Source organism: Mastigoproctus giganteus, chromosome 1 (genome assembly GCF_048544385.1).
Source record: "Mastigoproctus giganteus isolate SK-2022 chromosome 1, ASM4854438v1, whole genome shotgun sequence".
NCBI classification, from domain to species: domain Eukaryota; kingdom Metazoa; phylum Arthropoda; class Arachnida; order Uropygi; family Thelyphonidae; genus Mastigoproctus; species Mastigoproctus giganteus.
In genome coordinates, this window is record NC_143575.1 from 62,235,060 (window position 1) to 62,262,280 (window position 27,221).

The 27,221-nt window shown below is 36.3% G+C and overlaps 1 protein-coding gene across 1 annotated transcript in view; it reads left to right on the forward strand.

Moving 5' to 3' along the window:
• The window catches only part of LOC150090848 (putative acyl-CoA dehydrogenase 6), a 65,636-nt gene that overhangs the window by 18,204 nt on the left and 20,211 nt on the right, over window positions 1-27,221 (forward strand). The window contains exons 3-5 of the mRNA XM_090374913.1: window positions 7,558-7,687; window positions 14,685-14,791; window positions 23,997-24,164. Coding sequence (XP_090231039.1) covers window positions 7,558-7,687; window positions 14,685-14,791; window positions 23,997-24,164 — 405 coding nt within the window. The remainder of the gene's footprint in view (window positions 1-7,557; window positions 7,688-14,684; window positions 14,792-23,996; window positions 24,165-27,221) is intronic.

Here is a 27,221-nt window from a genome sequence, read left to right on the forward strand (position 1 = left end):
CGAATTTTTTTTTAATATGGCCCCTGGGGAAAAGTTTGGACACCACTGCAGTAGAAGGTGGGCCAGAGCCCATTGGGAATACCCCTTGATCTGCTCACTGGTGACCAGCGCGACTTCTCGGTATGTGGGACAGGTGGTCGGATAGGTTTTACCAGGTACCACTAAGTTGTAGAATGCTTTAGCTCTCTTAATTCTCGCAGCAGGACTAACAGCCTAAATTGCCTGAGGCCAGAAATGCGAACAGTGCGTACCGAGTTAATTCTCACCTAATCCGTTCGCTATATGAAAATTTTCTCGCCCAATGGAAAGTATTTTAATGTAACTTCCAAGGGGAATTCAAAATAATTCGCTTTAAGAGGACTTCGTTAAACAGAAGTCCGACTGAGTAATTTAGAATTATAAAAACGGTTATACATTTTTATATTGAAAATATCTTAACAATAAACAGTGAAAAATGCAAATTTAGTTAAATAATTTTAAGCTTATTTGAATAGCAAATTTAAGGAATATTACAAATTTCGAAGTGCATTACATCTAAATATCACACGTTGCTGTTAATAAAGGTGCCGGTACGCCGTACCGTTGCGTACTGTCCCAAAAAAAAGCACTATATATATATATATATATATATATATATATATATATAATATATAAGAGATAGTATTAAAGAGTAAAAACAGAAAACATCAGAGAGTTAAATAAACTGGATATGGCAAATGCACCGAAGCGCGCAAAGCAGCAGCAACGGATGCAAATGTAAATATATGTATATTTTAATTAATATGATAAATAAAAGTAAAGATGGCAGTTCGAAACTCCGGAAAGCTTAAAAATTACGTCAAAAAAAGTTACGATAGCCAACATCAGATAAAGGCGGGAAAAAATTTTACTAAATAAAGAACTCCGAAACGGGGAATAAAATATGAAAAATTAATAAATAATGAAATCTGATGTCAGCAAAATAAATATTGATGCTAAATCAGGTATTTCATCGGGGGACTACACCTGACATAGCATCAACGGACTGCGTTTCCATACTTGCCCATAGTTATGCAAGAGAAAATTTATAAATGTAAATAAACAAATATAAAAAAAAAAAAAAAAACGAAAAGGTATCTCTTATCTTTTTTTTGACGTAATTTTTAAGCTTTCCGGAGTTTCGAACTGTCATCTTTACTTTTATTTATCATATTAATTAAAATATATATATATATATATATATATATATATATATATATATATATATATATATATATATATGTATGATCAAATTAAATAAAGAAATAGAAATTAATAAAATATATATTAAAAATAAATAAGAAAAAATAGTAGAAAGCTACAGTGGCAGCAGAAAAGCACAATCCACTACATGTTGCTTATAATAAACTAAATTAAAATAGGATATTTGCCAGTAGCATGGCAAACCAGTAGAGTGAAAAAGAACTTAACCAAAAAATAACATAATAATAACAGAAAAATATATATGAGGGGGATAAAGAAGAAGAGGGTAGTGTTGAAGTAACGTTCCTAAAATAATTTAGCCAATTAAAAGAAATTTAGCGGCGCCCCCGCTGAAGGCACCCGTTTCCGAATTATGTGAAATCTCACTAAAGTGGAAACGTAAACTAACAACATTACATGACCAATTAATAAAATGAAACGAAATAAAATATAGACTGACCATTAGGCCCCATCTCGACAGAGAACCACGAGGCCAATAACAGTCAGGAATCACTGCATTTCGAACGCTAAACAAATTGATGCAACGACGGAATGATACTATGATCAGACCACCGATATATATATATATAGTAACGAATAATGGTACTAAGAAGCTAATTAATATAAGGGGGGGAGTGCCTGTACGAAAAGGATAATAATAGTAATATAGCTTATGGATCAAGGACACTGCATTAGCAAAACGTATCCTGCAGCCATAATGTGCATATATATAATATTGTAAGTAGAACGCGTAAAGTAGATTTAATTGGTTTAAGTCTAATGAAAATACAGTATGCACTGGTAGCGATATATGGAATGAAAAAGAGGAAGAAATGGACTGGAGATTAAAATAAAGATAAGAAGTGAAAAAGCGACCAAAATGAAATAACATTGTGGTGTCTTTCACAATTTCAGTATCATCATCAGAGGTCATCCACCAAAATTATGAAAAAGACAGCAATGTTCTTGCTTCTGTTTCCGACATGATCTGTATGCTTTAGTGCATGTGTGTAGTTGCCATGTTCTGCGAAGGCAAATTTTGATACGAATTTTGCATTAATATTAAAATATTATAAGGCATACAGATCATGTCGGAAACAGAAGCAAGAACATTGCTGTCTTTTTTATAATTTCGGTGGATGACCTCTGATGATGACACTGAAATTGTGAAAGACACCGCAATATTATTTCATTTTGGTCGCTTTTTCACTTCTTATTTTTATTTTAATTTCCAGTCCATTTCTTCCTCTTTTTCATTCCATATATCGCTCCCAGTGTATACCGTATTTTCATTAGACTTAAACCAATTAAATCTACTTTACGCGTTCTACCTACAATATTATATATATATATATATATATATATATACACACACACACACACACTCAATGATCACTGGAATGGTTAGCAGTACCCTTAGAACAGTGGCATACCTACCATGTAGGCAGGCAAGGAAATTGCCTCCATGCCCTTTAGGGGCCCGGCATCTTTGGCTGTCTCCTGTTTTTGCAATTTTCATTAATTAAGTAGGGGCCCAAACATGTTCTTTGCCCCTGGGCCCAAAAAAGGGTAGCTACACTACTATACTGCCTCAGAATAATGTACAAACTGAATGATACTACACTCAGGGTAGTGGAAAATGAGAAAGACCTGTGGGTAATTGTGCAGTCAGATATGAAGTTCTCTGAGCAATGCAAACAGGCTTTCAGAACAGCTCGTGGGTTTTGTCAGTGATAGACAGGAATTTTGCTAGACAGGATAAGGAGGTAATTATCCCATTATATAAGGCAACTGTCAGGCCACAATTCTTGTGTACTGCATACAGGTCTGGAGTCCTCATTTTAGGAAGAATGTGGAGCTGCTGGAACAAGTACAGAGAAGGGTAACAAGATTGGTCAGTGGAACAAAAGGGTGCTCTTAACAAGGAAGGCTTCAGTTCTGCAAATTGCAGTGTCTGGAGACTAGGCACCTGCAAAGTGATCTGACTGCGGTATTTAAGTGCCTGCCTGGCAACCCAAAGGTCATGGGTTCGAATCCCGCCTCGGGCTTGGATCAAAGTACTGTACTGCAAAAACCTTGGGAGGTGGATTATGGCCACAGAAGCCAATGCGCCAACAACTACCAAAAAAAAAAAAAAAAGAGGTATTTAAGGCTTCGAATGGATTGAGCAAGCTCAATGCTGAAGGGTTCTTCCTCTTTCTCAGACCACACACACACACACGAGGCGAAACAAATTCAAATCGAGGAAGGATGGTTGCAGTATAGATGTTCAGAAGTTTGCCTTTTGTCAACGGGTGGTTGATTGTTGGAAGAAACTTCCATCTGTTGTTTTGGAATTTGATAATTTAAATAAATTCAAGAAAGAACTAGAAAAATTATTGAAGGGAATGAATAGGTGAAATAGGAGGTGTCGTGTTATTTATTTTTTGGTGATACTGTATAAGTTTGCTTTCTTGCATCATTTGTCACTGCTAATGATGCTAATGCTAAATGTGACCACCCCATCCATAATGGACTATGCTGCATAACTCAGTATAACAAACTGACAGCTTCCTTTGCTGGTGCAGTGGTAATTTGCATCTGGTCATGTAAGTTTAAGTGATAAAGCAGCTATTAAGGGATACTAAACATATCACAGAGTTTAAAATGGGTTCCAATGAGTAGTTTTTGGATTCTTTTTACTTTTATTTTATAATCTAGCCTTTTATATTTATATGTTGTCAGTGTACGATAAAAATATTTTGTTTTAACAGTGTATTGTGGAAAATTTTGTTAGAGAGCATTAGCACTGTCTTTGACTTTTGTTTCTTTAAGAGAAGTTCATTATCAAGTATCCATTGTTAAACTGTAATATGGTTCTTTATTTTAGAAAAAAAAATTTTGGATTTATTATATCATCCATGAATTGCATGTTTCTGTATATTTAAAAAAATATACAGAAACTGTGTGCATTAATATAAAAGATGGGGCAAATCTGACAAATTCAATTGCCTTTACAATACATTATTAACTTTACTTTTGCTGCTATAAATTTACTTTAGCTTTACTTTTGCTCTGAGTAATTATATTTTTATTTAAAGATTAGAGAGATTTTGTATAAGATATTGCTTCGAGTAATCGGTGCCGGACCAAGGTATTTTTACGCCTCAGACATAAAGATATTTTGATGCACCCTTTACTAAGGCTATATATATATTTTTTTCATGATTTGTAAAATTTGGTGCCCCTTAAAGAATGCCACCCCGTGCAAAGGCCCCCTAGCCCTTGCCTTAATCTGACACTGCAAGTAATTTACTTATTCCAGCAAAAGGGTCTAGTGATCTGTTGTCAGAATCAGTTTGCTATCTTTTTATAAATATGCATAATTTTAATCCTTTAAGTAATCAGGATGTTGTCCTGTATACATCATTTCTAAGTTAACATTATTGAATGTACACTCAGTGATCACTGAATTGTGACCACCTGACCACCACATCTGTAATGGACTGTGCTGCATAACTCACAGTATAAAAAAGCGAACAGCTCTGTACACTAGAGCAGTGGTAATTTACTTCTGGTCATGCAAGTCAAAGTGATAAATTAGCAGTTATGGGACATAGTAAAGATATCATGGAGTTTCAGAAGGACAATATTGTTGGAGCTCGTGTGTCTGGTACTTCCATATCAGAAATGGCATGCCTTGTCAATTTTTCACAGTGCACTGTGGTTAAGGTGTACAAAGAATGGTGTTGAATGGGTAAAACCACCTCCTGTCAACAGAATTGTAAAGGATTATGCAAGGTGGATATTCGTAGTAGTAAGTGAAGGGTAATGCACATGGTACAGGCTAAACAGCAGGTCACTAGGTGAGACCTTCTGTTGATATTGCAATACAGTATGGGGAATGCAAGGACAATATCCAAAATGAGAGGATGTGCTATACACTCAAGCATATGTGGTTCTACAGCAGACAACCCAAGAGACACCCTGTCCTCACCAGTGATCATCATCAATGGAAAATGCTGTGGTGTAAACATCATGCTGGTTAGACAGTGGAAGACTGGAAATGAGTGTGCTGGCTGTACGAGTCCAAATAACCCCAGGGGCTCACATATGGTGAGTATGGGCCTGGCGCACCCAGGATCCTGAGCTGGATATCATCATTCTTCTCTTTCTTGGTGATTCCCTTCTCTCTCTCTCTCTCTCTCAGGATAACTTGGGAATTTTTTTTTTTTTTGCTAATGCAGCATAAGCCTCAGGCTTCCTTGCACCATGTAGCTAATAATAATAATAAAATAATAATAATCTGGTGTAACACGCTGGCAGATGCTTTCATGTGTGGTGCAAGCAACAAGAGTCTGTGGACCCGTTGTACGTGGTGCCAGCTATCCAAGCAGGTGGTGGTGGTTGCTTAATATGGAGCATGTCTTGCTGGTAAGAACTAGGACTGTTTGTGTATATGGACCAACATTTCACTGGTGAGGTCTACTGGCGAGGTCTACTGGCAATGTTTAGGAGACCATGTGCACCCTGCCATGTTGCATTTTTTCCACAGACAGAAATGGGATCTCCAATATGATAATGCACCATATCATTGGGCCCACAATGTGAACAAGTGGCTTGAGGAACATAGTGAAGATATCACCATCTTGACTGGCCTCCAAACTCACCTGATCTCAATCCAATTGAACACCTGTGGGATTTTTTGGAATGGGAAGTGAGGCATATTCATGCAACTGACACTGTGGAAAGCCTTATAGACATCATAGCTGCAGATCCCTATGGATCTTTGGATATCTAGTAGATTAATGCCTAGGTTAGGAGTGGCCAACTTAATTTGTGATGCGATCTACTTTTTTCCTTCAAAATGTGCCACGATCTACCATCGCAAAAATTTCATTGCACAAGGTGCACAAATCGAGGGATGACTGTATATTTAAAATTCGTTGTGATCGACCGAAATTAAATCCATGATCGACTCGTTGGCCTCCCCTGGCCTAGATGAATCCGTGCAAACGGTTGCCCGACACAGTATTAGTTAGGTGGTCACAATTCACTGATCACTCATTGTATATATTTTATTTTTACAGTGGCAAGGACTGTGTTACCTTTTGCTCTTAAGTGCATTAATGCAAACAGAAAAAGGTACCTGAAATATTACTATTTAGTGACCACCTTGAGAATTACCACCTATATGCACTGGCTTCCATGTTAACGTTGTGTTGATATCAGCTGATATAATAGTATCCAGCTAAAAATGTATCATCATTTTTTGCAGTGGCATACAAATTTTATATCACTACATGCATACTTATAACATTTTTTCAGAAGCATACAGGTTTTATATCACTGCACATATACTTATAACATATATTTGATAATACTACATACATACTGTGATAACGATACCAGTAATGGCACAATGCAAAAGCACATCTTGTAGGAAATAGGAAATAACACAGATGCTTAGACCATATTGCCGCTTCCACTTCAAGAGATACTATTTATGAGGTACTGTGTGGCAGAGTGGCAAAGTACCTCAGGCACTCATACCAAAAACTGGATTTCCAAGTCAAGGAACACATAGTGACATCTAGAGGGGTAACTAGGAATGATATGGCATTCTACAGAATTTGCAATAACCATCAATTACCACAGCTCCAAGGTACTAAAGCACAGAGCACAAAAGCAAAGGAAACGACTTCAAATAAGATTTATATATTCAACATAGTCCAGGCAGCAAAGTAAACTGGAAATGCAGGAAAATCACCTCCCCCCCCCAAGTAATTATTCAGGAACATTCATAGTTGACCTTTCTACACTAATAGCATATTCAGATATGGAAGCTGGAAGTAACTTGTTGGCTTCTACCAGTCTTTAGAGATTGGTGAGAAACAATGCCAGAACATCTGCCGACACCAGCCATTCAAGCACGTGGTAGTCCACAATAAGTTTCAACTTAAATCCTCATGTGAAACCACATAGGAATAGATGAATGGGAGCCCCACCCAGAGATAGAAAGGCCACTGGCAGAAAATTACAATAGCATTTTTCCCCATGCTATAGCTCTGGATGGACAAACATAGACCTAAAAGGTTGAAATAGGCAGTTAATATATAAGCCATCCATTTTGGAATAACTCGTAGTTTAGTCAGAGGAAGGTATAAATGGTTGATTGAAACACTCTGCCATACAACTTCTCCAATTTGAATTTTTATGGTTTTTTTCATATCACATATTTTACTTTTGTTTTGATTCTTTCTAAACTCTTGAACACACATCTCCAGTTTAATAAATTAGTACTTTTTGTTCACTAAAGTATAATTAATAAATAAATAACTGTATAATTTGTTTCAGAATATGGTGGGCTTGGCCTTGATTATACATATACTGTAGCGTTTTTGGAGGGATTGGCAAACATAGACTGTGGAGGGATTCCAAATGCCATTCTGTCTCATACAGATTGTGCCACTCCTGCACTTACAAAGTATGTTTATATAATTTGAACTTGTGCTAGAATTCAGACACTACACATACATGAGACTCTTTGCACTTTTGAAATCATTTTTCACATATTATAATCTACTAATAATTAATTTCAAATATTGAATGTTCTCTTTCTTTTGCTATCCTGACCAAGAGAAAAATGACAAAAGTCTTTTTTCTTTCAAGATTTTAGGTACAAAAATCACTGGTTATTAATGAGTTGCCACTTACAAAAATATTTTAAGATACACAGCACTCCTCCAAATGAGTACATTGCTATTTATTTAAAACATGTTATGGCCATTACAACTGTTTTGGTGCAATTGTCATCACATGAGAGAATAAGTGGAACTTTACCTCAACAATGACAAAACAGTTGCAAGTTCCAATATGATTTTCAAAATTCATTCTTACGAAAATATAAAGTAACACAAGCTATTTACAGGTAAAATATATAAATACCTATAGAATAGTGACACCCTCCCATTCCTTTTTATTGTGCTAATCTTGAAAAAGACTAGAGAAAATATTTTTTCTGTGTGCATTAATAATAATAGTAGCAGAAATGGAAAATGATGCAAGAAAGGAAGCTTTTATAGCATCAGCCACAAAAAAAAAAAACAGTTCACCAATCCGTACCCCCAAGAATTTTTCTGGTTCTCCCTTGAGCCTTTTATTGAGTCGATCCACTTCCACAACAACAGATGCAAGCGTGTTGATTGTGTCAACAGCCTGCTGGCTGAAGGAAAACTTCTGCACATCTATCCTGCAACCATCCTTCCTCAACTTGAATTTATGCCTCCTCGTGTGTAGTCTCATCAAATGGAAAAATACCATTAACATTTGGCTTAATCAATCCATTCAAGGCTTTGAACACCACAATCAGATCTCCCTAGTCTCAAGATGCTGCAATTTGCAGAACTGAAGCCTTTCTAGGTAAGAGCACCCTTTTGTTCGCTTCATCAATCTGGTTGCAATTCTCTGCACCTGTTCCAGCAGTTCTACATCCTTCCTAAAGTGAGGCCTCCAGACCTGTATACAGTACTCAAGATGAGGCCTAACTAGCCTTATACAAAGAGATAATCATCTCCTTATCCCTGCTAGCAAAGTTTCTGTATATCATTGACAAAACCCCATGAGCTGTCCTGCCAGCATGTCTGCATTGTTCAGAGAATTTCATGTCTGACTGCATAATTACCCACAGGTCTTTTTCATTCTCTACTACCCTGAGTGCAGTATCACACAGTTGATACTGCACTCAGGGTAGGCCTCCAGACCTGTATACAGTACTCAAGATGAGGCCTAACTAGCCTTATACAAAGAGATAATCATCTCCTTATCCCTGCTAGCAAAGTTTCTGTATATCATTGACAAAACCCCATGAGCTGTCCTGCCAGCATGTCTGCATTGTTCAGAGAATTTCATGTCTGACTGCATAATTACCCACAGGTCTTTTTCATTCTCTACTACCCTGAGTGCAGTATCACACAGTTGATAAGTTACTCTGGGGTTACTGCTCCCATGTGCAATACCTTGCATTTGTCAATGTTAAAGTTCAACTGCCATTTCTCAGCACATCAACCCAATTTTCCTAGATCCTATTGCAGGAGCTCATCCTGATTACTGTCATTAACCACCCTGTCAACCTTTGTACATCTACAAACTTAGACATTATGCCTGATACACTTTTATCAATTTCATTGATAAATATTGAAAACAATGATTGGCCCAGCATTGAACCCTGGGGAACTCCATTAATAACATTAGTCCATGAAAAGCAGTGCCCACTGATAACCACTGTCTGTCTTCTTCCAATTAATGCTGATGCTATTGAAGAAGTGTTAGGTGGGTCAGAAAACTGCTAACTTGAGGGGATTCACAGACTAAAAGATTAACAGTAGCCACAGGCAGAGGTGAAAGTGATTCTTGCACTGCTTCTATTGTAATGAGCAGCAGCCTAGAAAACAAGTTGCTGGAGATTTCAAGAGCTACTGGGAGTAATCATGGAACAATTAAATACATGGGCTGTGTTAGGGTAACTAAGAGTAAGAACAGGTGCATGTATACTTGCATGTACGCCAATGCTAGAAATATAGTAAATAAATTTGATGAATTTGAAGTGCTGATCAAGACATCAAAGGCAAATATTGTTGGGATATCAGAGACGTGATGTCACACAGATATAAGCAGTGCAGAATTGGAATTTGGGGAGTACAATGTGTGCAGAAAGGGTAGGAAGGCAGGACGGGTTATGCTGTTAGTTAAGAAACACATAAAATCTAAGGAAGTGCATCCAGTTGACTTGGGTAGACAGTTCAATGTTGAGTCAGTTTGGTGTGACATAAGCATTGGGAAAGGGAAAATGAGAGTATGAGTGTGTTATAGGCCTAATGACTCTGATGAGTACAACGAACAGTTGTGCAGAGAAATAGTGGACCAGTAAATCAGAATGTCTTGTAATGGGGGATTTTGACCTTCCAGATATTGGCTGGAATTTGTGGGTTGGTCACTCACACTCTAGCAAGACTTTTGTGGATTTATTGGAGGATTGTTTTCTACAGCAACATGTGCGAGGGACAACAAGGAATAACACTCTTTATCTAATTATCAGCAATGATAATTCATGCATTAAGAATTTGCAGATAAAGGAACTGCTAGGTGACAGTGATCACAGTGTACTGATGTGATATTTACTTAAAGATGTAACTACCATCGAGGGTAAAGGGAAGGGTTTTTGTTTTCATAAAGGGGACTACAGTGGTACAGTTTTTAAATTTTATACAGTGAGATCAACTGATGATGTTAAAAACAGCAAATTATAAATGGGAAGCCTTCAAGGAATTAATCTTGGAAGCTACTAGACTTTTCATACCAACCAAGAAATACTGTTCAAGATTTAGACCTAAATGGATGTCAGATGACCTAATGAGGCTCGTGGCAGAGAAGAAAATTACATGGGATGCATATAAATTATCAGGTGACACAGAAGCCTATGGCAGATATAAGCCAGTCTGTAATCAAGTCACAAAAGAGGTTAGGCAAGTGAAGGCTGATTATGAGAAATCCTTGACAAAGGTTGCAAAAAAAAAAACAACAACAAAGACTTCTTTACTTATGTAAACTCTAGAAGGAAGGGGGATGAATCAGATTGGTCCACTTGATGTTGGTGGTTTGACTGTTGGTAATCCTCCTCAGAAAGCTGACAAATTGAATGAGTATTTTGCATCTACATTCACACAAAAGGAGTTGTTCAGGGAGGGGAATGCCAGAAGTTTATCAAACTCTGGCAAGGAGCTAAATGATTTTGTAATAACTGAGAGCAAAGTGGAGGAGAAATTGTTGAAGTTAAACATAAAAAAGGCACCTGGGGCAGATGGAATCTATCCAGTTATAATGAAGGAGGCAGCAAGGGAAGAAAGCAAACCCTTAGCCATAATTATGAGAGTATCCGTAGAGTCAGGAATTCCCCATGGACTGGATGTGTGCAGATGTATCCCCAATCACAAAGGGGGTTTCAAAGGGTGACACAAATGATTACAGACCTATTAGTTTAACTACTGTTCCGGGGAAAATAATGGAGTCACTGGTTAAAGAGGTGATACAGGATCACCTTGATAAGACAGCAGCAATAGTTCAGACACAGCGTGGGTTTGTTCAGGAGAAGTCTCGTCTGACCAATTTATTTGGATAATATGATGTGGTCACAAAAGAACTGGATGCTAAAAATAATTTTGATATCCTATACTTGGATTTCAGGAAAGCTTTTGATACTGTTGTATATGGAAAACTGCTGTACAAATTGGAGCTGTATAGCATTAAGGGAAAGTTGTTACAATGGATAAAAGGATGGTTGAGTGGGAGACGGCAGAGAGTGGTAATAAATGGACTCTGCTTTTTGTGGACTAATGTTATAAGTGGAGTCAAGCTGGGTTCGGTGTCAGATCAATTGTTGTTTTCTGTACTTATTAATGATATTGATGATGGTATATCAGGCTTAATGTGCATGTTTGCACACAATACAAAAGGTTCGCAGGGTTGTTAATGACACTAATGATGGTACACTACTGCAACAGGATCTAGAAAAGTCGAGCTGATGGACTGAAGGTGGCAACTGAAGTTTAACATTGACAAATGTAAAGTGCTGCATATGTGTAGCAGTAACCCCAGAGTAACATGTATGAACTGTGTGGTACTACACTCAGGGTGGTAGAGAATGAAAAAGATCTGGGTGTAATTGTGCAGTCAGATATGAAGTTTTCTGAGCAGTGTAGACAGTCTGCAAGAGTAGCTCATGGTGCCTTGTCAATGATATACAGGAATTTTTCTAGCAGTGATAAGGAGGTAATTATCCCCTTGTATAAGGCAATGGTTAGGCCACACCTAGAGTACTGTATACGGGTCTTGGAGGCCTCATTTTAGGTATGATGTAGAGCTGACGGAATGAGTACAGAGAAGGGCAACAAGATTGGTGAATGGAATAAAGGGTTGCTCTTATAAAGAAAGGCTTAAGTCTGCAAATTGCAGTGTCTGGAGACTAGCTCAGTGCTGATGGGATTCTTCCTCTTGCCCAGATTAATCACCTGAGGGGACATAAATTCAATTTGAGGAAAGACAGCAGCAGAATAGATGTGTGGAAATTTGCCTTTGGCCAGCGAGTGGTTGATTGCTGGAAGAAACTTCCGTATGTCATTGTGGAAGTTGATAGCTTACATAAATTCAAGGCAGAACTGGAGAAACATTTGGAGTGAATGGATAAGTGAAATGGGAAACGTCTTTTTCTTTTTTTGGCCAATGCTGTATGAGCTTGCTTTCTTGCATCATATGACTCTAGTAATGCTAATGCTAAATTCTATAGAGTGAGACCAACTGATGATATTACCAACAGCAAATTCTAAATGGGAAACATTCAAGGAATTAATCATAGATGCTGCTTGTCTTTTCATACCAAGATACAGACCTAGATGGATGTTGAATGAACTAATGAGACTCGTTGCAGAGAAAACAAATGTGTGGAATCCATATAAATTATCAGGCAACACTGAAGCCTAGGGTAGATATAAATTAGTATGTAATCAAGTCACAAAGAAAGTTATGCAAGCAAGGCATATTATGAGAAATCTTTGGCAAAGGATATGAAGAAAAACAACAAAAACTTCTTTATTTATGTAAACACTAAAAGGAAAGGAATGAATCAAGTTGGTCCACTTGATATATATGGTTCCACTTTTAATGATCCTTCTCTGATTGCTGACAAACTGAATGAGCATTTTGCATCCACATTCACACTTGAGGAATTCTTTAGGGAAGGGAATGGCAGAAGTTTATCAAACTTTAACACTGAGCTAAATGATTTTGTAATAACTGAGAGGAGAATGGAAGAGAAATTGTTGAAGTTAAACATAAGAAAGGCACCTGGAGTGGATGAGATCTATCCAATTATATTAAGGGAGGCAAAGAAGGAAGTAAGCAAACCCTAAACCATAATTATGAGAGCATACTTGGATTCAGGGGAGATCCCCGTGGACTGGAGATGTGCAAATGCATCTCTAATGCACAGAGTGGGGGGGATCAAACAATGACATGAGTAATTACAGACCTGTTAGCTTAACTTCTGTTTCGGGGAAAGTAATAGAGTCACCGGTTAAAGAAGTAAAATAGGATCATCTAGACAAGACTGCATTTATACTTCAGACACAGCATGGGTTTGTTAAGGGGAAATCCTGTCTGATCAATTTGATTGGATACTACAATGTGGTCACAAAGGAACTGGATGCAAAAAATAATTTGATATCATATACTGTACAAAGTAAAGCAGTGTAGCATTAGCATTTAGCATTAGTAGAGGCATTTGATGCAAGAAAGCAAGCTTATGCAGCATCAGCCAAAAAAAAAAAAAAAAAAAAAAAACCACTTCCACTTCACCCCTCTGTTCATTCGAAATACCTGTCCAGCTGAGCCTTAAACTTATTTAGGCTATCAACTTCCACGAAAAGGGATGGAAGTCTGTTCCACCAACCAACCACCCGCTGGCTAAAGGCAAATTTCCACACGTCTATCCTACATCTGTCTTTCCTCAATTTGAATTTATGCCCTCTCAGGTGATTATTCTGAGCAAGAGGAAGAATCCCATCAGCATTCAGCATGCTCAAACCATTCAAGGCTTTATACACCTCTATCAGATCACCTCGCTGGTGCCTAGTCTCCAGACAATGCAATTTGCAAAACTTAAGCCTTTCTTCGTAAGAGCAACCCTTTATTCCATTCACTTATCTTGTTGCCCTTCTCTGTACTCGTTCTGGCAGCTCTACATCCTTCATCCAATAAGGCCTCCAGACCTGCATGCAGTATTAAAGGTGTGGCCTACCTAAAATCATTGCTGACCAGGTACACCCTTTCGTGGCAATGGTCTTCCCCTCTGGCAGTGCCGTCTTTCAGCAGGATAATGCACCATGCTACACCGCCCAGATTGTTCGAGACCGGTTCGCAGAACATGAGGAAGACTTCCAGGTATTGCCCTGTCCTCCAAATTCCCCAGACATCAATTGCATTGAGCATCTGTGTTTTTTGTTGGAACAGCAACTCTGATCTGTGGCATCTCAACCATGGACCTTACAGGAGTTACAAGGATATGCTGGTTATGTGTCGGTACCAGATACCACAAGACATATTTAGTAATCTTGTAGCATCTATGCCTTGCCGGGTACGAGCTGATTTGGCTGCACGAGGAGGACCAACATCATATTAGGTAGGTGATCATAATGTTTTGGCTCATCGGTGTATCTACAATATGGTCAGTAATTGTTACAACGCTCCATTCTTAACACATTTATCATATACCCGGCACACAAACGAACCCTTAGTTTTACAGATTGTATATTCTGAGTTTTTGCCTTGAAAATTCATCCTTAGTCATATATTTTCTGCAGGAATGTTCTAGTTATAATAATATTCTAGTTATATTACTAGAATATTACTACAATTTTAAATATCTCCTTCAGATTTGGGAGTGATGAACTCAGGAGAGAATTTCTTGTACCATCTATTGCTGGAGATAGAGTGGGTTGTATTGGTGTCAGTGAAGTTGAACATGGTTCTGATGTAGCAGGTAACATTTTTCTTCATTAATTTACAATAATTTCTTTTTCTTTGTTATAGAAAATTTTAATATTACTGAAAAGGACTTAAAACAGTTTTAAACAATTATTTTCAATAATTTTTTCTGTATTTTAAAGCGAAAAAATTGAAAGTTTTAACCATATAAAGCATCTTTGTAGGGAGTAAGTAAGGTGCAGCCATTATCAACCCACTGCAGGGTGGAAGCCTCCTCAACAATTCATGCTGAGGGAAATGGACCATAATCTGCCACGCTGGTCCAGTGCGGGTTGGCAGATCGACCGTATTCAGCAGTCAGGGGCTTGAACCCCGGTCTACTCAAAGAGCGTGTGCTACTGCACTCCCGCTCCTGCCCACTCGGCTACGGAGGCCGTCTAAATGTATTTTACATCTGTTTTTGCACCTTTTTTTTTTCATTATATATTTTATTTAAGATTTTTTTTTTATCACTTATTCTGAGAGTTTTTTGCTTTTTAGTTAGCTGTTGAAACTTGGATTTTCTTACTACCCCAGTTATACGATTAAAACTTTAAACTATTATCCTTAACCTGTACATGGCAGCATGAGGGTAATTCACCCAATAAAAGTTTAAAAAAAATAAATAAAAAAAAATCATGTATACCCTGTACACACAAAAGATGTTTTATGTGTAAACATCTTTGACAACATCTACTAAATTTCAAACAGCTAGAACCGAAACCATGAATGCTGTAATTTATACTTACGCCCGCTACTTACTCTACCAAATCAATGTTAATGAAAAATAGGATACACACACCCACTACTTACTCTACCGAATCAACATTTAGAAGAGGTTAGGCCAATAGCCTAATTACCCATTTGATTGTACCTATTTGCTGAATAGTATGATTGCAACAATACAAACATTTATATTGTTACAATCATACTATCATGTTGGATCATGTTACTCTGTCATGCTTTGTCGCAAATTACACATGCAACACTAAAGAGATCTGCAAGAAACGACAGTATCCGTGCATAATATGCTATCAAAACTACAAATTGGCTCAGGATCTGAACGAGTACAAGCACGAGATGGTAATGCTGCACATTCCCTTTCACAATGAGGAAACAGAGATACTGTCAAAGATGAAATATGTCAAGATCTACGATGATAATGAAGAGCTCATACTAGATCACAAATTGTATGAATTGGACTTGGACATCTGCAAAATGACTGGAATATGTAAGATGTGTCAAGACAACGACGATGGTGACCCTGAAGAAGCATGCGGTAATGACCTGCATAGCCTTGTAATGCGACTGCACGAAGAAGACCCCTTTCAAAACTTTTACAATCATCCAAACAGTGAGATAAATGAGGATCTAAAGCTCACCACACTCAACCCATTCAGTGCAATTGCAAAGAAATGCAAAAACTTGATGACCAACAAGGGCTTCTGCAACTTAATGAGAATGGCCAACAACAAGCAAAAGATTCTACTCGTGTATGTAATTTGGAGTCTGTTATCTCCCAATTGCGAACTGATTCAAATGTTCTTGACCAGCCCAGCTGGTTGCAAAAAAATGTTTATGATTTGCCTCTTGATGGAAGTATACAACTTCAGTAATACAGATGGGTACTGTAATGCCTACATGTGCTTCAACTGGTAAGACTGAAGTGCATGTAATGTAATGATCTTGTATATGCTCAGAGCTGGTTTATGCCAGCTCTGAGCACATCCAAGATCACTGCCCTCAAGATACCCATTTCTCTGGTTCCCAAAAGGTTTCTGCCACGGGTGGAAATGGTTAGCCCAAAGTCACCTAAGTGGTATGCCCTGAATAATAAACTTTTTTCACAACCAGTCGGTTTATGCCAGCTCTGAGCACATCCAAGATCATCTCCCATGATCCTTTGCTTTAAATGCTTTACTTTAAATTTTACAAGATCCATTTCTCTGGTTACCAAAAGGTTTCTGCCATGGGTGGCAATGGTTAGCCCAAAGCCACCTAAGTGGTATGCCCCGAATCATAAATGTTTTTTGGCAACCAAAAAACATTTATGATTCGGGCATAAATCCAGCTGATTTATGCCAGCTCTGAGCTCCTCCAAGATCACCTCCCATGATCCTTTGCGTGATCTTCTCTCCTGATTCCATTTTTCTTTGTTATGAAATAAAATGACATCATTTCCACCTTGCAAAATCGTACCAAATTGATTTTACTACCATTCAAAATTTAGTGGGTGCCACCAAAGATGTATACACATCAAAAAATCCATATAAATTTAAAGGTGACTAAGGAAGTGGTTCTCAAAAACTGGTGTTTTTTAATTTGCTTCAAGGTGCCCATCAAAGAATCCTGTACCTTTGATTTGAGAATGCTGGACATGTGCACAAGCAGTTTATATGTATAATCTATTCAGTGTATGCTAAAATTACAGAAATTAAATATTCAATTTCATGTGCTATTTTGATTATTCCTGCCTCCCCTTACAGAATATGTTGTGTATCCAGTGGAATTAGAGTTTGACAACAGTTGCTCTTTTATAATGGATCAGTGGTAATAAGCTCCATTAAATTTAGTCACTGTAGATGCAAAAATGGCCCTGGTAGATCCCCCAGCTACTGTCACATATAATTTAACTTTTTTGCAAAGAGGTTTAGCTATGCTTGCTGCTGCAAATTCATCAATGCCACAAATACAGTATATACTGGCTCATTTGCAGTATTGATGCTTACTACAGTAATGGTGGCCATTTGTGAATCAAAGTACTGGAGGAGATATGGATTTATTGTATTTTAATAATTACACACAACATTTTCTAGCAGAAAAGTATAATTTTCCTTTCGATCTTTGTTGGAGAAGATTCTATGCTCATTTTTCCAATCTTGATTACAAGAGTACAAAAATAACTAAAAAGCTGTTTAACTTTTCAAAAAATTATCTACAGTAAATGTGAATGTGGAAATTTATTTTTAAAGTATTCATAGTAATAACAACCAGAAAAATATATTTAATTCAGTGACATTCAAATCATTGTTATAAGCTTCTGGAGGATGGTACATGAAATCTAAATTTGTGGCTTCAAATCAGTAATCCTTAGGTTACAAAATTTAGAAAGAAAAAAAAATTACAAGTGCAATGATTATGATATTTTGATACAGTAGAATTCTACTTATCTGAAATTTTGATTATCCAAACTTTTTTTTGTTTTGTTTTTTTCCTCTCATATCACTCAAAGAAGTTGACACATTTAATATTTAACCATAAGAAAAAACACTATAGCATGAATGGATATGAAGTACAATAAGTGACACTAAGTTACCAAACTGTAAAGATTAACTTGTTATATTAAAAATGTTACAAAGTTAATTGAAAACACCTCAATCATTTAAATAATGATTTTCAATCATTTGTTCTGAATTTTAAAGTTAAGAAAAGTGAAAGTTTTAATATATGAAGCACTTCTCTAAAAATTGTTTTTCTAAATGTATTGTAAAAATTGTTGATCACCTTTTTTCATTATATATTTTATTTAAAAGATAAATTAACTTAACCTTCATCTGTTAGCATGACATCTGACAGATGCCACTTTTTTAAAAATTTTCTGTTATTTTTTTAAATCTGGAAATAAAATCATATCCTCCTGTGTACTTTTCCCCTTCAATATTCTATACTGATTATACTGTATTTTCTTTTTTCATTTTGATATACTCTGAATTACGAGAGATTAAATTTTTGTTTAGCATTTAACAAATACCAGGTGAGCAAAAGCATCTACCTTTCTTTTAGGCAACTTCCATTCCCACATGGTGTCTGTGAGATGCCAATGAAAGGTGTCTAATTTTTCCATAATGCTTTGATTTTACTAGCTAAATGCTAACAGCTGATAAATATGGATGTTCATGTTCCATCTGAGTTTCAATCTGGAAGTAAATGACCTTGAAAATTCTAAAAATAATAATAATTTTATTATTATTATTGGTTTATCTTATTTATTTTAGTTTGATATTTTTTAATTGGGTTTAGCAAATCATAATTAATAGATCACTTCTTTCAATTCAGTAAAAAGGCAAAAAATTATTTTTTTTATAATTTAACCAAAAAGGAGATTAAATAGATGTCATGCAAATGTCCTTGTTACAATTGAGGGTGTGAGTGAGTGAAGGCTAACAATTTGGCAACACTTCAAGAGGTCACTGTGTCTCATTATTAGGCCCCCAAGACATTAGGGATTAAAATAATAGCTGAAGATAGAAATATAAAATCATTAGGACAGCTAGTTATAGAAATTTTTGAATTACTCATGTAGGGGAATGCAGAAAGGTGAGTGAAGATGAGGATGGGAACTGGTGAAAACCAACAGTTGACCACAGATTGTATTTTTCTCATAAGAAATGGGAAAGTTGGAATGAGGTACTTTTGATTCTTTCCAAAATTACAGTGAATGAACTACAGTAAATAACTATAGAAAGCAGCAGATTGTAGCAGAAAAAATTGCTGTAAATAACATAAGAAAAATTGAAAATGAATGAATAAGGGGGTTTACCTGCTAGAATGGCTCTTGAATTGATGTGGAATGGAAAGCAATTGGAACTGGAGAAATGCTGAGTACTGGATTTATACTTTAGGAAAATCTCGAGGCAGCCACTGGGATATGAGGATACAAAATTACACTGACTATTGGGGCATGTTTGAGGTGATCAATGTGATTAAATTTAAGCTGCAATCTAGAGCAATATATTAAGAATTGAGATGAGTGGCAGAATTTGAATAAGGACAATGGGGGAAACTGGAAACAAATGAAATTGAGGAAATATGGGCAGGGAAAAAGAGTCTATGACTGGGGGGGGGTGCAGAATTGTAGTTAAAGCCTGTATTTGTTGGCCAGTACTGCAATTTACATGTCAAAGACATCTTAAGTTTATCTAAGATTTCAGTGTGAGATAAATTGAAGTAAGCTGTATTGAAGGAGCCACTGACTGCAGATACTCTGAAGCATTTGATAAAATCAGTTCCTTTGAATGTCTTGGAATATGAATTGTGAGTTAAGAGAACTGTTTTGTGAAATTCCACAAGCTTTGCAGCTCAAGCAATGAGCTGCGGTTTCATATTTGTTGATTCTAGCATAGTGGACATCCCTAGCATGTGTAGTCTTCTATTTTTTTTTTTCTGTTAAGCTTGCCTTGAAGCTTTTGTAAGAGTCTCCTGTAAGCTTGCCAGTGTATGATGAATTGCAGAAGTATTGTAAGTGATAGACTGGATCTCTAGGGTTAGATAAAAGTTAGTTGTCCAAGAACAATTTTAAGGGCTGAGTGTCCGCAAAGAAATCCTCCCTGACAGTATAGTGGTTTTGCCATATGTCACTCAATGGAGAGGTCTGGGTTTGAGTTGGGTGCCATCAGTAACTGGAGGAATTTCCATTGGCCTCTTCAATTGTGACTATAGCTGAGACCTCTACTCTCAGGTAGAGGGAATAGGTTTTCTCTCCATGACATATTCTAGGTTTTCAGCACACACACACACACACACTTGTACAGACATAATGCATAATATTGCAATATGGTCTAAGTTGGGGATGCACCTAAAACCCAACAATAGCTTGTATAGAAAATGGGTATGTCATAGGCCTTGGCTATTTTTGCTATGATACTTCTTAAAGATAGTATGAGAGGAGTTTTTCAGATTCTTTCTCTTATATGTAGAACATGAAAGTTGTGGATGATGGTTTTGGTAATTTGGTTTATGAATTCTGCAGATTAGGCATTCTTTCTGGCAATGGATCTGTGTTTGTGGACTTTCTGTAGACTGTTTAATCCACTTAGAATTCCAGAAATGTTAACTGTCCATTCTCTTCTAGTTCATCTTAGTGATGAATTTACAGTAAAATCAGATGGTTTTAGTAATTGTGAGTTAAGTTGCCTCTGCCATAATTCCATACTAGGATATTATCATTATATCTTTCATATTTCTGGCTTTAAAGCTCTTTGATTGGAAAAAGTTTCCTCTAGGTGGTTGATGAAGACTTCTGCTAAGAGAGGAGAGGAGATGGTGAGTATCCCATGCTGAGAAGTGAAATTTAACGGAAGGAGTCGTTGAAGGTGAAGCAGAAGTCTCCTATAGACAGATTGATGAGATCCAGAAGGTTGGAAGTGAGTTTGGGAAATCCATTTGGAATATTTCTGTCCAGGTTATCGTAGATGATGAGTTTGATACTTATAACCAACCCCATATGATGGTATACAGCAACTCAACAGTGAAGGACACTAGGCAGTCTTCTTGTCAAAACTCTATATTATAGAGTCTATGGATTGCTTCTGCTGAGTTGGAGACAGAGTTCCTTGGAAGTATGTTCGAGAATAGTTAAAATCTTCCATTTATTATTGGTCTGGTTGAAAAACCTGATTTGTGAGACCTGATGTTTTTGAAGAGAAAAGAAGCTTCTACACTGTTTGGGTTGAACTTATCAAAAAAATCTTCATTTATCTTGCATTAATCTAGAAGGGGGTGAGCTTTTTCTTAAATTTCATCTCATTTCAACTTGTGGGATCTTTGTTTATAGGCTTATAGATGTTTTGATCTGCTAAGTACTCTAGGACTTTCTTGTGGTCATCTTCTTGATTTAGAATTAGGATTTTACTTACATTTAAAAAAGCAACTGTTTTTAAATGTAAGTAAAAGTACCATTTAAAAATGCAGCTGAATTCTAGAGGTTTTAAAGGTAACCATAACAGGTTACAGAATTTAAATGGAAGTTTTAGGTAGACAGATTACAAACCTGAGGAGGCATAAATTCAAATTGAGAAAAGACAGTTGTGGAATAGATGTGCGGAAATTTGCCTTTATCCAGTGGATAGTTGATTGCTGGAACAAACTTACATCTGTCGTTGTGGAAGTTGATAGCTTAAATAAATTCAAGGAGGGACTGGACAAACTTTTAGAGGGAATGGATGTGTGAAATGTTTTTTTTTTTTTTTTTGGCTGATGCTACATAAGCTTGCTTTATTGCATCATATGCCTCTACTACTACTACTACTACTACAAAATACATTATTCACAGTTTGGCATACATTTGCTAACAAAGACATTATGGCCATAGATGTCAATGCACCTAAAAAATCCCCAAACAAACAAGCTAACAAAGACCATCTTACAGCTGATGATAAGCCAGTAAGCTTTGAAACAGCTATCTGGCAATGTTTCAGATTTTTAAATGTATAGTGAATTCATATATTCTGATGATTCTTATGCAACTTAAGCAGAATCACAGATAACACTATTTGTGTCTGAGTCAAACATAAACACAAACCTTAGCACTGAGTACTTGGCATTCTGTCTTTAATGAGTGCAAAAAAAGTCTCTCCATGATCAAAATCAAATGAAGGCAAAGCACATGAATTTTGATTTAATTTCAACAATGCACCGAAATACCTTGAAATCCTATAACATTGTAAAAATAAAACAATAATAAATTACTTAGAAATAGTGTTGTTTAAATTTTTAAATTGTTTTTTATAATTCCAGCATATGTTCTGAACTTTAAATTTTTAACTCTTTTTAACAATAACATAGTATACTAAAAAATGAATAGCAAATGCTTAAAACATAGTATACTTAACATAGTGCACTTAATTCAATGTCAACAAAGATGTAATGCAGCTTATGTCAGCAGCATTACAGTAAAATATGGTACCTCAAACATATCTAATACTCGAGCCTGTTATCACCAGGCCAGACAATATCATTCAACTGAACTCGGCCAACACATCCAATCCATTGGTCATTGATCGAAAATTGATTCAGCAATAACACTAACCCCAGAGGCTCACATCTGGTGAGTATGGGCTTGGCACACCCAGGATCCTGAGCTGGATATCATGATTCTTCTTTTTCTTGGTGATTTCCTTCTGACTCTTGTTCTCTCTCTCTCTCTCTCTCTCTCTCTCTGGGTAATTCAGAATCTTTTTTTTTTTTTTTTGGCTGGTGCAGCATAAGCCTTAGGCTTCCTTGCACCATATGCTAATAATAATAATAAATTGCCTTCCAGTTATAAATTAACCACTTAATGCCTAACTCTCCACAACATTTTCGGCAGTACAAAATTTGGGCTGACTTTAGCATTAGCATTACTAGAGGCATTTGATGCAAAAAAGCAAGCTTATGCAGCATCATCCAAAAAAAAAAAAAAAAAAAAACCACTTCCACTTCACCCCTCTGTTTGTTCGAAATACCTGTCCAGCTGAGCCTTAAACTTATTTAGGCTATCAACCCACAACAAGGAATGGAAGTTTAGAACAGGGTGCCACTGGGCATGGCTGATGAAAAGTTGAAGTGAAGGGCATCTTTGCCTCTCCCCTCCTCACTGTATGTTTCAGGAAAAGTGTGGGTTTTTTAATAGACTTTCATTTTTGGCTAGTGAAAAAAGGTTAGATTATGTTACGCCACTAATTCGAGACAAATTCAAGCAAAAGAAGTGTGATTTTTTTAATAGACTTTTGTTTTTGGCTAGTGAAAAAAGTTTAGGTTATGTTACACTACTAATTCAGGATGGATTTGAGCAAAAGAAGTGTAGGTTTTTTTAGGAGAGTAAAATTGTATGAAATGTCTAGGTACAGTATTCTATAAAATGCCAAAAATCTGAGGCAACGTATCAGATAAATTTTATTTCTTACATTACCTAGGCATTTCACACAATGCCCCTCTCATTTTCAGCAATGAGTCTAAAGTACATTACAGAGAAATTTGATGAACAAAAGGTCACATGATGTGACTTCTCTCTCCCTCTCTGGAGTTTTCTGATTGGCTGATTATTAGGAGGGGTGGAGCAATCATGTCCTTCACTTTGACCATTTGTCGGCCACACCCTGTTCTACCAGAATTTGAATAATATGAAATATCCAGTGCACATGATCAAATTGCACCATGGGAACTAGAAACAAAAAAACTTCTTCCTTATTTACTATTATAAACCAACTGACAAAGTTTTTGAAAATTCCCTATTTGGACATTTGGTTCAACACTGATTTTATATAATGAAACCCATATGAAAAGCATTGAGAAAAGTGCACTTTCCCTTATGCAATTTATTTTAACAGTTTTTAATATACACACCTCTTTTTAATTAATCTTATCCATTAGCACATAAGCAGGTGGGAGGTAAGTTAGGTTTCCAATCTTTATTGTCATAAAAATGGCATTTAAAATATGTTTAATTAATTATTGAAATTTAGGAATCAAAACAAAAGCTGTAAGGAAAGGTGATGATTTGATTATTAATGGAGGAAAAATGTGGATCACAAATGGTTTAAAGGCTGATTGGATGTGTCTCTTAGCAAATAGCAAGGAAGGACTAGTTCATTCATCTAAGTCACTAATTTGTGTCCCCCTGGATTTGCCAGGTAATTGATTGCAGGTTTATTTTAGATTAATAAATTATGCGTGAATTTTAATAATGAATTGTGTAATTCAGCAAAGTTCTAGTATTGGGGACAGGGTGAAGCCTCCTATTGCTGGAAGACATCATGGCCACTGATTAGTAGATGGCATGATTGTTGTGGCATGTGGAAGAATTAAAGATTAAAAGTTCTATTTTTCAAACTAAATTCAATTTGAATGGTTGATTTGAATGAGTTAACTTATGAAAAAAAAATTATTTGAATGATTCAACTGATTTTACTTCGAAAGAATCAAAGATCAAAAGTTCTGGTTTTCAAACTAAATTCCTAAATAAAAAATTAAAACTGACAGACACGTATTCAGAAATGATGACTAAGACTTTATTTTTTTTAATGCATACATAAATGAATATTTAAAATATAGCAATACAACAATGAAGACCAAAAATTGATTTGAATGATTTAGCATAAAGATTAAAAAAAATGATAATAATAAAGATGTCTTTATGATAACAATAAAAAATCACAAGGATATTAAGAATTCTTTTTGTGCCGCCTAAAATTCATTTAGGTTGCAAAATGCTTTTTCAGATGTCTTGCCATACCTCTCCTGCCACATAAATTCATTCCTTTAAAAATACTCTTAGCTCTTTGATAACAAGAACTCTTAGCTCTGTGATAACAATAAAAAATGATAATGATAAAAAATCACAAAGATATTAAGAAGAATTATTTTTTTGCAATCTAAAATTCATTTAGGTTGCAAAATGCTTTTTCAGATGTCTTGCCATACCTCTCCTGCCACATAAATTCATCCCTTTAAAAACACTCTTAGCTCTTTTCTGGTATTTTTCTTGGTGGTTGGTGTGAACTCCTGTATTTGAACCTTTAAAATTTCTACTGTGATTTACAGTCATCTAGGTATAATTGCAAAGCAGCAAATATATTCTGGTACGCTTTCCACTCATTGGACGCAATTGTTGATCCAGTGGTGATAACATCATTTATTATAGGGAGAAAAGTGGCACTGTCCCTTTTTTCAACAAAGGTAATGTACCATTGCTTTAATTCGACATCACAGATTCATTTTCACTCATTCATTTTTTTTTTTTTTTTTTTTTTTTGAGATTAATTATGTGAGCATCTTTGGACTCAAGGAAGATTCCTTTGGAGTGGGGAAGTGCCAATATATCGCCAATACATAAAAGAGGTTTTCTAAGAGTGAAGTTGGTAGCTACAGACCGATTAGTCTGACTTCAGTGGAGGTAAAACCTTAGAGGCAATGATTAAGAGTGCAATCCAGAGACATTTAGATAGATATGGCATTCTGGATACAACATGGATTTGTTAAGGGAAAATCATGTTTAACTAACTTAGGCTATTTTGACACAGTTACTCATAAACTGGATTTATGGAACAATTTCAACATAGAATTTCACTCAGTCTGTCATGAGAGGTTACTGTATAAGCTTGAACAGTTTGGGATTGCTGGTAAGATTTTACTCAGCCGAGTGGCGGCAGGACAGAAGGTGAGGGTTGTGATTGATGGATATTTTTCAGACTGGTGTAACATTAGGAGTGGGGTCCCTCAAGGATTGGTTCTTGGACCACTGTTGTTTCTCATTTTCATAAATGACAATGATGAAGGGATAGAAGGCATGATGTCAAAATTTGCAGATGATGTAAAGATTAGCAGAGTCATTAATGATCAGTTCCAAGCAGTGCTCCTTCAGGATGATTTGAACAGACTTCAAATGGTCAGAGAAGTGGCAGCTATGTCTTAATGCTGCTAAATGCAAGGTCTTATGCTTGGCAAATAGCAACCCACAAATAAATTACATACTCAGTGGGGGTTGAATTAAAAACAGTGGAGGAAAGGGATCAGGGAGTTACATTGCAGGCAGATATGAAGTTTTCTGAACAGTGTAAACGGCAGCCAGGAAAGCCTATGGTGTCCTACCGATGATTTATTGAACATTATCCTGTAGAGATAGGGAAGTCATAATCCGACTGTATAAGGCAATTGTAAGACCACATTTGGAATACTGTGTTCAAGTAGGGAGACCTCATCTGAAAAAATAAAAAAGAGAGAATTTCTTGAAAGGGTCCAAAGACAGGTAACTTGATTGGTGAAATCAGCAGAAGGCCAACCATTAGGAAGTTTTCAAAAATACATGGAACTGGAAACTTAAAAAATGTCTTAATGCCACCAACTTATAATCAAGGTAATGATCACCAGAAAGGAACATTCTCATCATCAAAGCACAATCTTCACTGAATACTTTTACTTTTACTTTTCCCTTACTTCCAATGTTGCAGTATTAGTAGGTCACACAAAGTTCACTTTCCAAGATGCTATGTCTGTATGTGATGATAAAAGCCATTTTGAATTAGCTCTGATTTTCTTTGCTTTCACAATATTGAGCTGCATCAGTTTTCAATTTGGTGAAAGTCCTGGTAGGTTGCTGGAAACATACTATAGAGTGAGACATAAAAACACAAATACTACTGTCTCCTTCAGTTTGCCAGCTTGGTTATGGCAGCTACATATGCATATAATGTGGCCATATAATATGGTGTCTGAGCAAAGAGTAAGATTTAAACATATTATAAGTGGAGTTTCACAGGATTCAGTGCTTGCTCTTTTATTGTGTCTAACATTTATTAATAATATTAACTAGGGGGCTCCTCCCCTGCTCGCTTTGCTTGCCAATCCCCCGCACACTTTTCTACATAATATGTAGAGGTATGATGGAGTAAACAAATCTTTTCTACATAAAAAACACACTTGTCGAAATGCACTGATCAATATCTAATCTAATATATAAAAGAAAATAAAGTGTAAGAAAAATCGATAAAAAGTAAAACTGTGTGAATGTTCAGTTAATGAAAGTTATTATTAATTGCATGTTCTATCTTAGCCTCTTCACCGGACAGACTGATGGCTATGCAGGCCCTCATGGTTATCCAAGCTGACACACCATGCTGTAGCTTTTCCTAGCTGGCATGGTGTGGGATACTGACACTGGCCATTAGGATAACCCCCAGGCCAGAGCTGCC